Source organism: Dromiciops gliroides, chromosome 2 (assembly GCF_019393635.1).
Source record: "Dromiciops gliroides isolate mDroGli1 chromosome 2, mDroGli1.pri, whole genome shotgun sequence".
In the NCBI taxonomy this organism is placed as follows: domain Eukaryota; kingdom Metazoa; phylum Chordata; class Mammalia; order Microbiotheria; family Microbiotheriidae; genus Dromiciops; species Dromiciops gliroides.
The window spans coordinates 394,607,834-394,623,304 of record NC_057862.1 but is presented as its reverse complement, the minus strand read 5'-3'; the positions used below and the strand labels follow the sequence as shown (position 1 = coordinate 394,623,304).

The following is a 15,471-nucleotide window of genomic DNA, read 5'->3' as shown; positions in this document are numbered from 1 at the left end:
AGCTGTGGAGAAAGCATTGGATTTTCCACCCAAGTAATGGGTCCTTCTAATAACAAAGAAAAAAAACCAAAACAACCTACCTTCCGGCCAGTGGGTCCTGGAGTCCCAGTCAGTCCAGGTAAGCCTGTGTCTCCCTGAAAACACAAAAGGGGGTGATGCTATAGCAGCTTTGCAACACATAGGCTAAAGAATCACTTTGAGTGTCATCACACCTCCCATGAAGCCATTTGCCTTTGTTTCATAGGCTCCTTTATCCCTTCAGGAAGGTCTCATCCTATGTACCAGATACATGACATCTTTTCACCTCATGGCAACTGCCCCAAGAACTGAATTGCTTCCTACATTTCTCAAAAGCACACACCTTTAAGAGGCATTCTATGTAGCATCCAACAATGGTTTTCTCCCTAAGTTGGTCTTGGGTCTTTCAAACATAGGCTAAATTCTACATCTTGCAACGATACCCAATGTGGAAATGACCAGCTGCTTCCAATTCCCACAGGGTCCCCAGGGTTGGGATTTTAAATAAAAACTCCACTAGCTCAATGTCTTGCTCCTGTTGGAAGGAAGGATTTCTGGGTAGCATCCAGAAGGAAGCCAGACTAACTAACTGTAAAGTTCTTTCCCTTGTATATGAGAGGCTGAGTGATCTTGTTCCTGGCTATTTAGGAGGAGGGTTGGACGGGGTAGGGGGGTGGGGTGGGGAGTGGATTTACAGGTTTCCTGTGCTTCTGGGTGATTACTGCCCTCCAACTCCCTTGGTTTATTGGGGACGCTGTAGGGATGGATTAAATCCTCTGGCACAAGTCATTTCTATTTTATGACTTCAATGTACAGATTCCCAGGCCTCCCAACTTTCTAGAATCACAGAGCCCTTTATTATGCGATTCAAGTGATCAGACTCATGGCTGCCTTTTCCCACATTACGGCAACTAATGCATCTCTAATAACTGATGAGCATGGAGAGCCAGAACTGCCCACTGCAGCTGGGAGCACAGCATTCCCAGGGGCACCAGGAGTAAATATGTACTCAGAAAAGGGGCCAAAGGACCCTTAACCTTCCCTGACTTAGGTATCAGGAAAGCAGGGTGCAAAGGAGAAAGGAAGACACAAAAAAATATTCACAAGGGATCACAAGAGTGAGAGGGGAGCTGGGTGCCACACCTAGAATATCTAGCACAGGGATCATGGGAAATCACTAGAAAGGACTTTAGCAATGCCATCCCATCACCTACTCCAGTTCTTTTATTTTAAAGATGTAAAACCCAAAGTGAAAGAGGTGAAGAAGCATAAGTGGTGAAGGCCAAATTCAAACCCAGCTCCTGTAACACCAAATACAGTGCTCTTTCTACCATACCAGGTGGCCCAGACTTCCAGGATGTCTCCTAGAAAGAGGATGATTAGCAAGGCACCGGGTATTTAGCAAAGATGCGGGCCTGCTGGTTAAATGCTAGTTTAAGAAAGCTTTTCCACTGGGTAACTATGTTTTCTGACAGCCTTACAAATGAGTAAGTAAGCCGACCACCTGTGCATGTTTTTCTTTTCTGTAATAGCCTGCCCCAGGAAGAATATAGGTCTGCACAATCAATATTTTCCCTTGACATAAATCATCACCTACTTGAATTAGGAAGACGAATACACCCTACCGAGGAAATTAACATCTCACAATGCAGCATTTCCTAGTTTTTGATTGCTCAGAGGTGCCTAAGGGGGTACCCCTGGGGTGCTGAGGTTCCTCCTAACTCCCGGGGACTCATGGCATTTGTATCTGCTGAGTAAGCTGGTAAAAAACCTAAAGCCCTGTTGAAGTCAGCTCAAGCCACTACTCCCCCCTCAGCTCAGAGCTCCGGAGAAAACCTACCTTTTCACCATCATAGGCCTTTCCAGGGGATAGCCCAGGATCTCCTTTTTGTCCCTACAACAACAGAAAAAGTCCAATTTGTGACCATGTTAGAGAAGACCCCCTTCCTGAAGGCTTTGCCCTAAGACATCCCCTTTTCTCAGAAAGTGGAGGCTCCCTCCAAATGCCTGCCCTCCCACATCCCTCTTCCCTTTGAAAGGAAGACCTCAAGCTCTTCCTGACTTCTGACCAGTCTCATCTGTGTTGTCAGCCTACCAACCTGACCACCTGCTTGCCCTCAACCCACTGGCCCTCACCTCCACCCACAGCTACTCCTTGTTAGGACCTTCTACCGGCTTCATCTCCCCTATTAGTTCTCAGTCAGGCACCTTGTGGGGAATCAGGAAACACCTTCTGACCATTTCTGGGTGGATCTCTGATGGATATTGTTCCCATTCTATGTGCCATGATTGTCTTTCAATTTGTGAGCAGTAGGCAAGTTAATGCCCCTTCAACTGTATGTTATACTGCATAAGGGCTAGCACAGTCACATTAATAATATCTGACATTTAAAATATGTACACCACTTTCCTTACAATAATCCATGAGGTGATAGCACTATAGTATACTCCTTTTACAGATGAGGATACTGAGACTCCAGAGAGGCAGGATATAAACCCAAATCTCCTGGCTCTAAATCCAGCATTCTTTCTTCTCTAATACTTTTTTGTTCCTCTAAATTGCCTTGAATTTATTCTTGGGTATGTATGCACTATATGTGTATCCCTAAATATATGGTCATATTTGTGTGTATAATACACATAACATATATACATACATGCATATTGTTCAATTGTTTTTCAGTCGTGTCTGACTCTTTATGACCCCATGTGGGGTTTTCTTGGCAAAGACAGTGGATTAGTTTGCCATTTTCTCCTCCAGCTCTTTTTACAGATAAGGAAACTGAGGCAAACAGGGTTAAGTGACTTGCTTAGGGTCACATAGCCAGTAAATGTTTGAGGCCAAATTTGAACTCAGGAAGATGTCCTTCCTGACTCTAGGCCTGGTTGCCCTATCCACTGTGCCATCTAGTACCCCTTATATCTAAATATATTGTAACATGTCTAATGTGGACACACATATATTTGTATGTATGTATACATAATACATATGTACATAGGTGTGGATAGATATAGATGTAGAAAGCATGTGAATGTACCTGTGTGTCTGTACCTGTTTCTCCATATATAATGTAAGCTCTGTTTTTGTCTTTGTATCACCAGCACCTAGCATGGTGAGTAGCACATTACAGGTACTTAATAAATACTTGTTGATTGATTGCCTTTAAATTATTTGTCAATTAACAGGGACCAAATTCTAAAAATTCAGATACGTTGTTGCTTGATAGCACAGTATCTGAGAAGCAGTCAGTCTCTGTGTTGGAAGGGATCACCTGTGCCCTTCCACAAATTGATCTAACATCTGTAAATAGCGAGCACAAACGTAAAATCAAACAGCCTCACTGTTTGGCTGAGCATCCAAAAACAAGTGGATGTTCCAACAACACATTAAACACACAGGACAGCCTCCCAGCTAGATACCTCCTTAAAGGGAGCACGTAAGGGTCATTCCCTAATGACATCATTTTTGGTTGCGCTCAGTTCATTGGAAGTGATCCTAGGGACATATTATCCATACCAAGATTTCTTTATTATAAAGATTTATTTTCTGGTAACAAACCTGAAGTAACACCCATCCCTATTCCTCTAGCATTATGCACTGGGCCTTAGCAGGCCCCCACTTTGATTTTTTAGCATTCAACCTCCTGGATGAAAATTAATTTGAAATAACTTAGAATTACGCAAAGACAATTACTAAATCAAAGCAAGCATCATAAGCAATGGGGATAAACTAGAACCTTTTCCAATAAATATGCCCACTCTCCTTACTATTATTTATATAGTTCTAGAAATGCTAGCAATAACACTAAGACAAGGGGAATAAAGAAAGACATAAAAATAGGTAGTGAGGAGATAAAACTATCCCTCTTTGCTGATGATATGATGGTGTATTTGGAAAATCCTAACCAATCAGCAAAAATACTAATTGAGATAATTAATGACTTCAGCAATGTTGCAGGCTACAAAATACTCAAAAATCAATTACATTTCCATATGATAACAAAATCCAAGAGACAATAAAAGAAAGGGAAATCCCATTACAAGGAACTACAAAATGCATAAAGTATTTGGAGATTCATCTACCAAAGCACACAGAAGACTTGTATTAATCCGGTTACAGATTGCTCCTTAAAGAAACAACAAACGAATTTGCAAAGGAATATTCCTAAGGAATATTCCCCAAGAAATATTCAATGCACATGGTGATGCCATTATAATAAAAATGACAATACCACCAAAGTTAACTTATACTTTGAATGAGATAACAAACATCAAAAGAATACATTATAGAACTTTATTTTTAAAAAATAATAAAATTCATTTTGGAAAATGAAAGATCTAGAAAATCAAGTAAGATTTAAAGGAAAAGATAAGAACAAAGTGGGAATAGCATACCCAGATCTCAAACTACATTATAAAGCCACAGTCATAAAAATCATTTGATATTTGTTTAAAAATAGAGAGATCAATGGAACAGACTAGAGAAGGGAGAATAAGAAATAATGGAACTTGATAAACCAGTGTTTAATAACCAGAAACACATAACTTACTTAGGAAAGAATTGCCTATTTGATGAAAAACTGCTGGTAAAACTAGAAAGCTTCTTGCATAAAGTAGGCTTAGACCAGCCACCTTACACTATATTCATAATACAGTCTAAATGGATAAATGACCTAAATATTAAAGATCATACTATTTAAAAAATTACAAAAGAAACATCATATACCCTTTCTATGGGTAGGGATTCATTAGTTAATCAAACACTTATTAACTGCTTACTATGTGTCAGGCACTGTGATAAAACTGCCTATATATAAAAAGCGGCAAAATACTCCCTGTGCTCAAGAAGCTTACATCTAATGAGGGGGACACATGCAAATAAATATATACAAAGCAAAAGTATATACAGGACAAATAGGGAATAATTAACATAGGGAAAGCACTGGAATTAAGAGGGGTTGATAGATTTCCTGTAGAAGGTGGGATTTTGGTCACTGGAGTTTATTGAGTTAGGGTTGGGGGTTCAGGGCATTTGCCATGATCAGATCTGTGCTTTAGGAAAACCCACTTTGTTGTTGTTCATCCTTTGCTTTGTGAGAGGTCAACAACATAATGGGTGATTGACTTGACTTGAGCATAAATTGGATTTAAGTGAGGCAGAGCTGTGCAAAGTCATCAGCCTCACTCTCTCTTCCAGAGTCATCCAAGTCCAGTGGCAAGACAAAAGTCAAGACAACTAGCAATGACCCAGGATGAAGTGGGTGACTTTGGTGTCTTGATGCCGACCAAGCTCTCTAAGTGCTCCACGGCACCTGCTTGAGACAGCTTCATGGCCATTGGAACAAATTGTTCTCATCTTCCCATTCCACCAAGGAAAGTCTTCCGATGCTTAGGCCAGACATCCCCCTAACTTGTCAACAGGTTTGGGGTCTGTTAGTGGTTTAGCCCATCTTCCAGGACTGTTTTACCACTGTTTGGTCATTAGAGTTGGGTAAATGGGCAACCCTGAAAAGAGGTTCAGCAGTCCTTATGCCAGAGGTTCTAGTCATCCTTGAAAACCCAGCACATCCCAGCGAAATCACTTTAGTGGCTGAATGGAGGATGGGTTGGAGTGGGGAGAGACTTGAAGCAGGCTAGTTCAATAATCCAGGTGTAAGGTAATATGAGGGACCACAACAGAGTGGTGAAAGTGTCAGAAAAGAGACAGAGGTATATTTGAGAGAAGTTAAAAGGCAAAAGTGACAGGCCTTGGTGACAGCTTAGATATGGGAAGTCAGAGAGAGTGAGGAATCCAGGATGACTTCTAGCTTGGGAGCCTAAGAGACTGTGAGGATGGTGTTGCCCTCTACAGGAGTAGGGAAGTTAGGGAGCAGGGAACATTTGGGGGAAATATAATAAGTTCTGTTTGGGACATATTGAGTTTAAGATGTCTAATGGACGTCTAGTTCAAGATGTCTGAAAGGCAGTTGGAGATGTGAGATTGTAGATCAGCAGAACGACTGAAAAAGGATAAGGTAGATTTGAAAGTCATCAGCATAGAGATGGTAATTAAATCCACAGGAGCTGATGAGATCACCAAGTGAAGTAGAATAGAGGAAAAAAAAGAGGGCTCAGGATAGAATCCTATGGGACACTTAGGGTTAGAGGTAATGATCTGGATGAAGATCTAGCAAAGGAGACTGAGAAGGAGCGGTCTGATAGGTAGCAGGAAAACCAGGAGAGAGAATGGTGTCCTAGAAACCTAGAGACGACAGAACCAAGAAGGAGAGAGTGATCAACAGTGTCAAAGGCTGCAGAGAGTCAAAGAGAATGAGGATTGAAAAAAGGCCACTGGATTTGGCAACTAAGAAATCACTGGTAACTTTGGAGAGAGAAGTTTCAGTGGAATGAGGAGAGCAGATGCTGGGCAGTAAGAGGTAAAGAAGAGAATGCGAAGAAAGAAAGTGGACACACGTATTGGAGATGGCCTTTTCAAGGAGTTTAGCAACAAACAGCAGAAGAGAAAGAGGATGATAGTGGGGATGGAAGAATCAAGTGAGGGGTTTGAGGATGAGGGAGACAAGGGTGTGTCTGTAGGCAGTAGGAAATGAGTCAGTGGAGGGGGATAGATTGAAAATAAGTAGAAAAGGGGGATGGCAGTTGGGTCAATCTTTTGGAGGAGATGGAATTCAATGGGATCACTTAAATAGGTACAGGAGTTAGCCCTGGGAAGAAGTAAAGCCACTTCATCACATGAGACAAGAGTAAAGGAGGAGAAAATGGCAGAAGGCTTCTGAGTGATATGAATAACATGAGATGGAGAAGAGGGGACTCACAGAGAATAGCTTCATTTTTAAAAAAATATGATGCAGGGTGAAGGAGAGGAGAAGTCATGGGGAATCTGAGAATGAAAAGGTCTGCATAAGTCACTCTGCAAAGTGGGATAATGAGTTGATAAGGGAGGTAGTGAAGGATTGCCCAACAGCAGTAAGGGCCTAGTTGAGGTTGTGTAACAAATTTGTAGTGGAATCAGTCAGAACAGTCATGTGATTTTCTCTACCTTTGTGCAGCAGCATGATGTGCAGGAGAAAAGGTGGTGAAAGGTAGAAGGGATCCAAGGCTGAGACTTGCCAGAGTATAATTGGTGAGATTATAAGGGAGCCAGGGATTCAAGAAAGGAGGACAATGTAGGGTTGAATGTGTTCACCAAGTGGTCAAGATCGAAAAAGAGAGAGAGAGTGACTAATGCAAGGGAGATGTCCCTGGGAAAGAATTGAAGGGTCATGGGTAAGGGATGTATTCATAACAAAATAGGGAATAAAAGCAATTACAAACAATAAAATAGATAACTTTGATTACATGAAACTGAAAAGCTTCTGCACAAAAAAAGTACCTAGGATAAAAAGGGATGTAGTTGAATGAGAAAAATCTCTGTATCAAATTTCTTTGATAAGAGTCTAGTGCCTAAGTTATAGAAATAATTAATATATAATAGTATATACACATATAATACAGAAATATTATATATACACACATATGTATGTTTATATGTGTATACATGTATGTATATTTTTACATACATACACATACACACAACCAAAAGATTCTTCAATAGATATGTCATCAAAGGATGGGATAATTTTCAAAAGAAAAACTACAAACTATGAACATCATTCAAGTATACTCCAAATAGCTAATAATAAGAGAAATGCAAATCAAAACAACCCTGAGGTTACAACTCACATCCTGCAAATTGGCAAGATGACAAAAGATAGAAGGTCAATGTTGGAGGAAGTGCAGGAAGATAGGCACACTGGCACATTATTGGTGGAGCTGTGAATCAGTAAGACTATTTTGGAAAACAATTTGGAATTATGTAAAGAAAGTGACTAAAATGTCCATACCCCTTGACCCAGAGATTGCCTTCATGCCCCCAGGGCTTATACCTCAAGGGGGTCATTGATAAGAAGAAATTCCTCCCACCCTACCCTGAATACACTGAAATATTTGTAACGGCACTTTTGTGATAGCAAAGAATTAGAAACAAAGTAGATGCCCATTAATTGGCGGGACTGGCTAAACCTACTGTGGTACATGAATGCAAGGGAATATTACTCTACTGTAAGAAATGATGAATGTGATGAATACAGAGAAGTTATAGAAAGAGCCTACATGAATTGACGCATAGTGAAGTAAGCAGAGACAAAAATAATATATACAATGTCTTTGTTGTTGTTCAGTCATGTCCAATAGACTATCCATGGAGTTTTCTTGGCTCAAAGACACCGGAGTGGTTTACATTTCCTTCTCCATTGTGTCACCATTTATAAAACAAGGAATTGAGGCAACTAGGGGTTAAGTGATCTGCTTAGGGTCACAAAGCTAGTAAGTGTCTAAGGCTGGATTTGAACTCAGGTATTTGTGACTCTAAGCCCAACACTCTAGCCACTGTACCACCTAGCTTGCCCCCACACAAGACTACAATAATGCAAAGGAAAAGAAACAACCCACATTAAAAAATCAGAAGGTGAACATAGCAAAATTATAAAAATCAAACATGACTCAAAAGACATCTGACAAGACAATCCCACCCCCTCCCCTTTGGCAAGGTCAGAAGTCTACAAGTGTTTGCACATTGCATATGTTTTCAGACTTTTTCTATATATTGATAATTATCAATTTTCCCTCCGCTTTATGTTTGTTTTTTAAAAATACTATTTGTTACATGGGACCCACTCTCTGGAAGAGGAAAGGGGAAGAATGCTGGAGGAAAGTATGGTGATGTAAAAAAAAAGACACCTATAAAACTTTTTTTTTTTAAGTGACTACATCCTTTAACCCAAAGTTGCTCATATCCTAGGCTCATAACCCAAGGAGGTCACTAGCAAAAAAAAAGAAAGCCTTCTCATATCCATCAAAATTGTAGCAGCACTTTTGCAGAGCAAAGAATTGGAAACAAAGTGGATGCCCCTCTCTTGGGGGCTGACACACTAGCTGGGACAGGACTATAATAGAACAATTACTATCCTCTAAGAAACAATTAAATATATTGAATACGAAAAGTATGGAAGGTCTTAAGGGGGAAAAAAGAAAGATCCCATATACAAAAAAGTATTTTTAGCAACTTTATTGTAGTAGCAAAGCATAGTAAACAAAAACCAAAAAACCCAACATACACAATGACCACAACAATATAAATGGAAAGAACAACAAAATAATAATTGCAAAAATAATGCTGAGCACTGGCCTGGCATCAGGAGGACCTGAGTTCAAATCCAGCCTCAGACACTTACTAGCTATTTGACCTTGGGCAAGTCACTTAACCTGAATTATGTTCCCCCAAAAAATTAAGAAAGAAAAAAAAGGAATGCTGTAAAATCATAATGACCAAGCCCCCAAAAAGGTACACAGAAGCTAAGATTCCTCCCTTTATTGAAGAGGTAGGGATGAGGGATGTGGAAACAATGCACTGAATTTCAGATCCTTTGATGTAAGCTATTTGAGAGAAGAGATGCCTGGCACATAGGAAGTGCTAAATAAATATTTGTTGATAAGGGATGGCTCTCTGGGGACTGGGGGGAGAGAGACAATGAGAAATTCGCATGATGTAAAAACAAAAGATATCAATAAAATTTATTTTTTAAAAAAGTCATGTTCAGCTTATCCACTCATCACAAGCCAAGAAGGTTACATTAATTTCTCTTCTCCTTCTGAGCTCAGTCACCCAACTTCTCATCTCAGCAGCACAGTAGATGGATTCATTTAGACTCATTCAGAAGATCTGAGTTCAATCCCTACCTCAGATATTTACCTTAGTTGTGTGACCCTGGGCAAGGTCATTTAACCTCTATCAGCTTCATTTTTCTTATCTATAAAATGGGGATAATAATTAGTGCCTGCCTCACAGGGTTATCTGTAAAGTGTTTTATGAAGGTTAAAGTGCTCTATAAATGCTACCTATCATTTATTCCTAGAAATTAGAGAATGCCAGAGCCTCAAGGTATATCTGGTCCCATCTCTTCATGTTACAGATAAGGGAAACTGAGGTCCAGAAATCAGAAGGGACTTGTCTGAGGTCACACAACTGAATTAATGCCAGAGCTGGGACTAGAACCCAGGTGTTTCTGACAGTTCCTTCCCCTCAGTCCTCCCTCCAGATGGCCTTTGTGTTTCTAGTAATGAGATGCCCAGCAACGAAAGCAGGATGCCAGATGTTCCTTCCCAAAGTACCCTAAGGAAGAAAAGCATGTCTCCACCCTGCCTTGATACAAAATCTCTAAACTACCACCTCATCTCACCCCTGCTCTCCAACCTGACTCCCCATCACTCCCCTCTCTCCCTCCCCCAGAGTGGCACCTTCCTTTGAATATGACTGGATCAGGTTACAGGTCCAAACCTAATTTCCCAGTTCCTATTAACTCGCAGGCCTTTTACACTGATTCATTCCAGGTTACTTGTTTCTACTGAACCTTGGCATTTTGGATGCTGCTGCTCCACAACCTTAAACTGCATTCCGCCTGCCCCCCACCCCCCCAAACTCTGCTCCTGTTGGCTGTTTCTACCCATGGTTCCAATGCCTTTTATGTCCACATCTCTCTGAGCTTGCCCCTGTGCTACTGAAGATTTATTAATAGCCAAAAAGGATGCCAGATCCTCCCCCTACACACACCATCCTTCCCTTGCCAGCTAATGGAGGATTTTCTAGGCCACTGGGACACCTTAGTCCCAAGAGGGCACGCCAAGGAACCCATACCAATGAGTGTTCCAAGGCATATGCAGGGAAGGAAAAAGAGAGTAGGATGTGGGAAGGGAAGAGAGAATAAGCAGAGAGAAAGCATGGCAAATACTGCAGAGCGTTGGAGGGAAAAGGCCCCCAGTAGCCTGTGAGTAGGAAAAGACTTAAAGCGGGTCCCTTTCCACCACTTAATAGCCAAGTGAATTTGGACAAGTCATCTAGACTCTCACATCCAGGAATAAGAATAAGAATAACCCTGGCTCTCTTATTTACTACCCTATATGACCTAAGGCAAAGACTGATTTTTTTCTAGGGCAAGATGAGAACGTTGGTATAGATGAGCTAGACCTTCCAGATCCTGAATCCTATGATTACTATTACTGAAGAATAATCATGCCGCATTTTAAGAAACATCTGTGCTCGTTCAGTTCCTCCAAATACCTCCCCCAGGTATCTCCTGAAATTCTCTCTAGAGAATCCACATCTCTAATGAATCTTGAGATTCATCTTCTCATGTGAATACACTGGAGGAAGAACTGTAGTGCATTGTCCTACTTGTCAGGTGCACTCAGTGGGGAGTATATTGCAAAGCTTTTCCTGAGATAGGGCAAGAGGCAAAAGAGCATGGAGGCTCTAGGTCCCAAGGAGTGGAGAAAAGGGCACCCCAGGAGAGGGAAAAGCTTCAGGAAAGGGAAGCTAGAGGTACCAGAAACAACTGTTTTGCTAAGAGGGATCCTGGGCTCAGGAGCTGCTGAGCAGCTACAGGGCCCATACCTGAACCAGGCCCTTTCCCTTAGAACCCTCTTGAAAAGGCCTGAGTCCAGACTCCCCTAAGGCCTAGTATTACCCTGACCTCTCTGCTGTCCCCCAGGCTTGTGGCCACCACTAATGAACTTTGTGCATCCTCAAAGTGAGTTCAGCCAAAGGGCCATTGGGTTAAAAGGTCCTTCCAACTCTTAGGTAACGGGGCAGATCTCAAAGGGAATGCTACTTCCCGAGTCAAGCAGTAGAACCTTCTTGAGTCATAATTGTTCCTCCCCAAGCCTAGCCAGTCATCCCTCCTCCCTCATCTTTTTCTCCAGCCTATTTTCTCCATTCTTTCCAGCTCTCTCCAGCAGGGGAACGTGTTCTTGGCGGCTGGCGGCATGGAACACCGCTGATTCATTACAGATGTATCGGGGCAAATTGTGAATGAAGGCCGGCAAGGGCTGCCAAATAGTAAGTGAAATCATGCAACTAATCTTCCCGTGCTCACAGCCCTTATCGGAGGCTCTGCTCTGCTCCACTCTAAAGGCATCCTCTTTCTGGATCCTCTAGGTGGTCTGCCCAGGTAACAGGTGGTCCCGTGCCTGCCCGCCCCCAATTGTAACTGCCTCTCAACCATCACTGGGCATGACACCCTACTCTAGTCAAAGTCAAGATCAGAAATGTATCCAGTAACCCAGGACTCAGAGACCCATCTATTCTAAACCTTTGCCACCTAGTCCACTGCCTGATGCTAAAAGTTTTCCATCTTCCCTATTGATAATGCCAAACTACAATCCCCAATGAAACATGAAAATCGTACTTTTCCCATTCTTAGTATGGACAGGAAATTTGGTCTGCACTTTGGGAAACAGTCTAATATTTTAGCCCTGGGAACTAGCCATGGAGAAAGACAACTCTTCCTGGACCCCTATCTGGGAATGAATGAAGCAAGAAAACTCTCCAGGTCGAAATCATTTTGTTTGCTAGGAGATCGGGAAAAGCAGCAGCAGTGCAGCTAGTACTTTCCATGATCAGAAACTTGGGCCTGGGTCAATCCATCCTCAGTCAAGAAGAAGGGCTCTTTCTATGGTTCTTCAAGCTGCTGATGAACATCTTGCTCCAAACTGCTAAATTCAGCCCTGAGAGTCAGTCACCAAATAATGGAAAAAGTACAAAGTAGAAATATGGGTTCTGCAGTTCTCTAGTACCTCATAAGGGGAAAGAATAGAATGCTTGAATACAGCTCTTGGAAGAAAAGAACTATGGAAGGAATTTTTTTTTAAGTGAGGCAATTGGGGTTATTGACTTGCCCAGGGTCACACAGCTAGTAAGTATTAAGTGTCTGAGGCTGGATTTTGAAACTCAGGTACTCCTGACTCCAGGGCCGGTGCTCTATCACTGCACCACCTAGCTGCCTCGGAAGCACATTTTGAGATAAGAAATAAAATACAATCTCACTAAATAGGCTTCTATAAACTCTAGAAAGCAAAGGAGACATCAAGTAACAGAATGTCAGAGCCAGAAAGAACATCGTAATAGAAAGGGTTAGAGCTAAAGAAGGCATCTTAGGCCATCAATTAATTTAGCCTCTTCTTTATTTTTCAAAAGGGGGAAAACTGGGCTTAGAGAGGTCAAGTGATTTCATTTTTCTGTGAGCTCTTTGATGGCAGAGACCTTGTTCTTATTACCTCTGTATCTGTCATGTCACAAACACAACACTATGCATCCCAGAGGTGGTTAATAAATATCTGTTCTATTGTATTCCATCCCTCTTGTGCTTTAGCAAAAGGCTCTGCCTGCCTTCTCCCATCCAAGTTAAATAATCTGGATCCAAATCTATTTGGATGATAGTCTTCCCAACTATCACTCACTTCAGCTGGTTATACCATTTATACAACCATTTATACAAAAAAAAAAAAGACAGCCTGGCATCCAGACTAAGATGGCAGCATTCACATGTAATGACCAAGGAAGATGAAATCAGAACCAGATTACGGAAGTTCTCAAAGCAAATCCACATTAGGCAGCTGATCCCCTAGGAACTTGGGTTTGAAATTAGTTATTTCTGCAAATACCTAGAATGTTGCCAAAAGCTCACTGGCCCCCTCCACCAAAAGAGGAGGGAACTGAGGGCAGCACCAATGTCTCCCCCTCCTCTCACAGCTCTCCAGAACGAGAAAGCCATTTCTATAGTTCAGTCAAGGCCGAGGGAGCCTCTACCAAAGCTGGACTAAACCAGTTGAGCTAAGAAGAGAAGTAACCCTCACCAAAATTCACATTTATATAGTGTCTTAGGGAATTACAAAGCACCATCCTTGCAACAGGCCTGTGAAGACGATATTGCAAATATTATTTTCTTCCTTTAATAGGAGAGTAAACTGAGGCTTAGAGAGGTTAGATGATTGCATGGGATTAGAGTGAACCTAATGGGAGCATGCATGAGGGGATGAGCCTGCAAGGGATGCAATCCCCACATAGGAGCCATTTCCAGTTGGAAGGACCCTTAGCTATAATCTAGTCCAACTCTACCCCCAATATGCACACTGTTTTACAGATAAGGAAACCAAGGCCTTGGGTGGTGACGTTAACTTGCCCTTGGCCACACCAAGTTTGGAATGATGATGCTCTAATGTTGATGTTGGGACTCTTTCTACTCCCTAGATTCCTCCCTAACTTTGTCAGTGCGAGAGCCTCCTGAAAGGAAGGGCTATGTCTTTGCTATAAGACCAGGTGCCCACCCTAGCAAGAGCAGGGACCATGCCTCTTACATCAGAACTGTGCATGTGCCCATATCTCCTCCCTTAGTCCAAGAGCTCCCAGTGCCTACATGTGACTACCCCTAAAAATCCAAGCCCAAAGCTCAATGTCCCAAGCCCTATCCCTGTGCTGGAAGGCCCCCACTCATCATGCCACAGTGATGGATGTTGTAATCTTCCGGGTGGCATCAGTGCTGGTGCTCACCTCACGTGATGTCCCCAGGGCCAGATAAACTGCTGCAACAAAGTTCTACCAGGAGGTTTGGGACGACAGATTGTGCCCTAGAAGGAGTGGCTTCCCCACTAGGCAGGCACATTTCGTCATGCTCATCAGTCCATCTGCTGAGTTTTTTCTCCTGATCCAGGGTGGCTTTAACCCTCCTCCCTCCCAGCTATAAGCCAGGACCAGCTGGGGGACCAAAGAGCAAATCGTCATGACTTGCTAGCCCTTAAGCCAGAATCTAAACCCCTTAATCTGGAGTCAGGGTTTTTGGGGTGTTGTGTTTTTTTTTTGGAACCCACTTCATTTGGAGACAAAAGACTTGGATTTGACTCTGCTATGCCACTAGCTAAATTCAAATTCTGGCCCTGCTGGAGGGAATTCAAATTGAGTGGGTCCTTGAGTCAGTTCTTTAACCCTTCTGAATTTCCCCATCTGTAAAAAGGGAAGAATGACATCTCCCCATCTATCAGATAAGGGCCATTGTGTCTAAGGATATATGAAATAATGCACGTCTAGTGTCTTGTAAACTGTGAAGTGCCACATCAATGGGAGCTACGATTGTTAAAGCTAAGTTCATCAGTAAAGGGCTGAGCTCCTTTTGGCTTGACACATGGCCCAGTGGGAGAAACACCTCCTACGCTTTTGTTCCCAGAATCCGCACCCTTATCTATTAAAAATTATAAAGGACTGAAGTCTTCTTGCCTGGCAGTCCAAAGTACACAGGCACAGGACTGTAAACTGGGCCATTTGGACTCACTTTTAGTTATTAGCAGCAATTCCCCAGTTGGTCCCCACCCACCCTTTTCCCCGCCTCCCCACCACCAGAGCCAGCTACTCTCCAAAACTGATTGCTGAGCGGCTGCCCAGCCCCAGTCTTGCCTTGGCTTCCCCCATCAGCCACATATGCTGGTGGGGTGAGGCAAAGTGAGCCTGTTTGCCAGTGTTGGTGAGGTTGTAGATCAGGGGCCCAAGTGAGTGGCATCATTTGAGGATGAGAAGTGCACAGCTGGGTG

General features: G+C 42.4%; 1 protein-coding gene across 1 annotated transcript in view; it reads right to left on the bottom strand.

Annotated features, from left to right (window-relative positions):
- COL27A1 (collagen type XXVII alpha 1 chain) overlaps positions 1–15,471 on the bottom strand; it is a 257,922-nt gene that overhangs the window by 202,187 nt on the left and 40,264 nt on the right. The window contains 2 exon segments of the mRNA XM_043989157.1: positions 81–134; positions 1,859–1,912. Of these exon segments, the coding sequence (XP_043845092.1) occupies positions 81–134; positions 1,859–1,912 (108 nt within the window).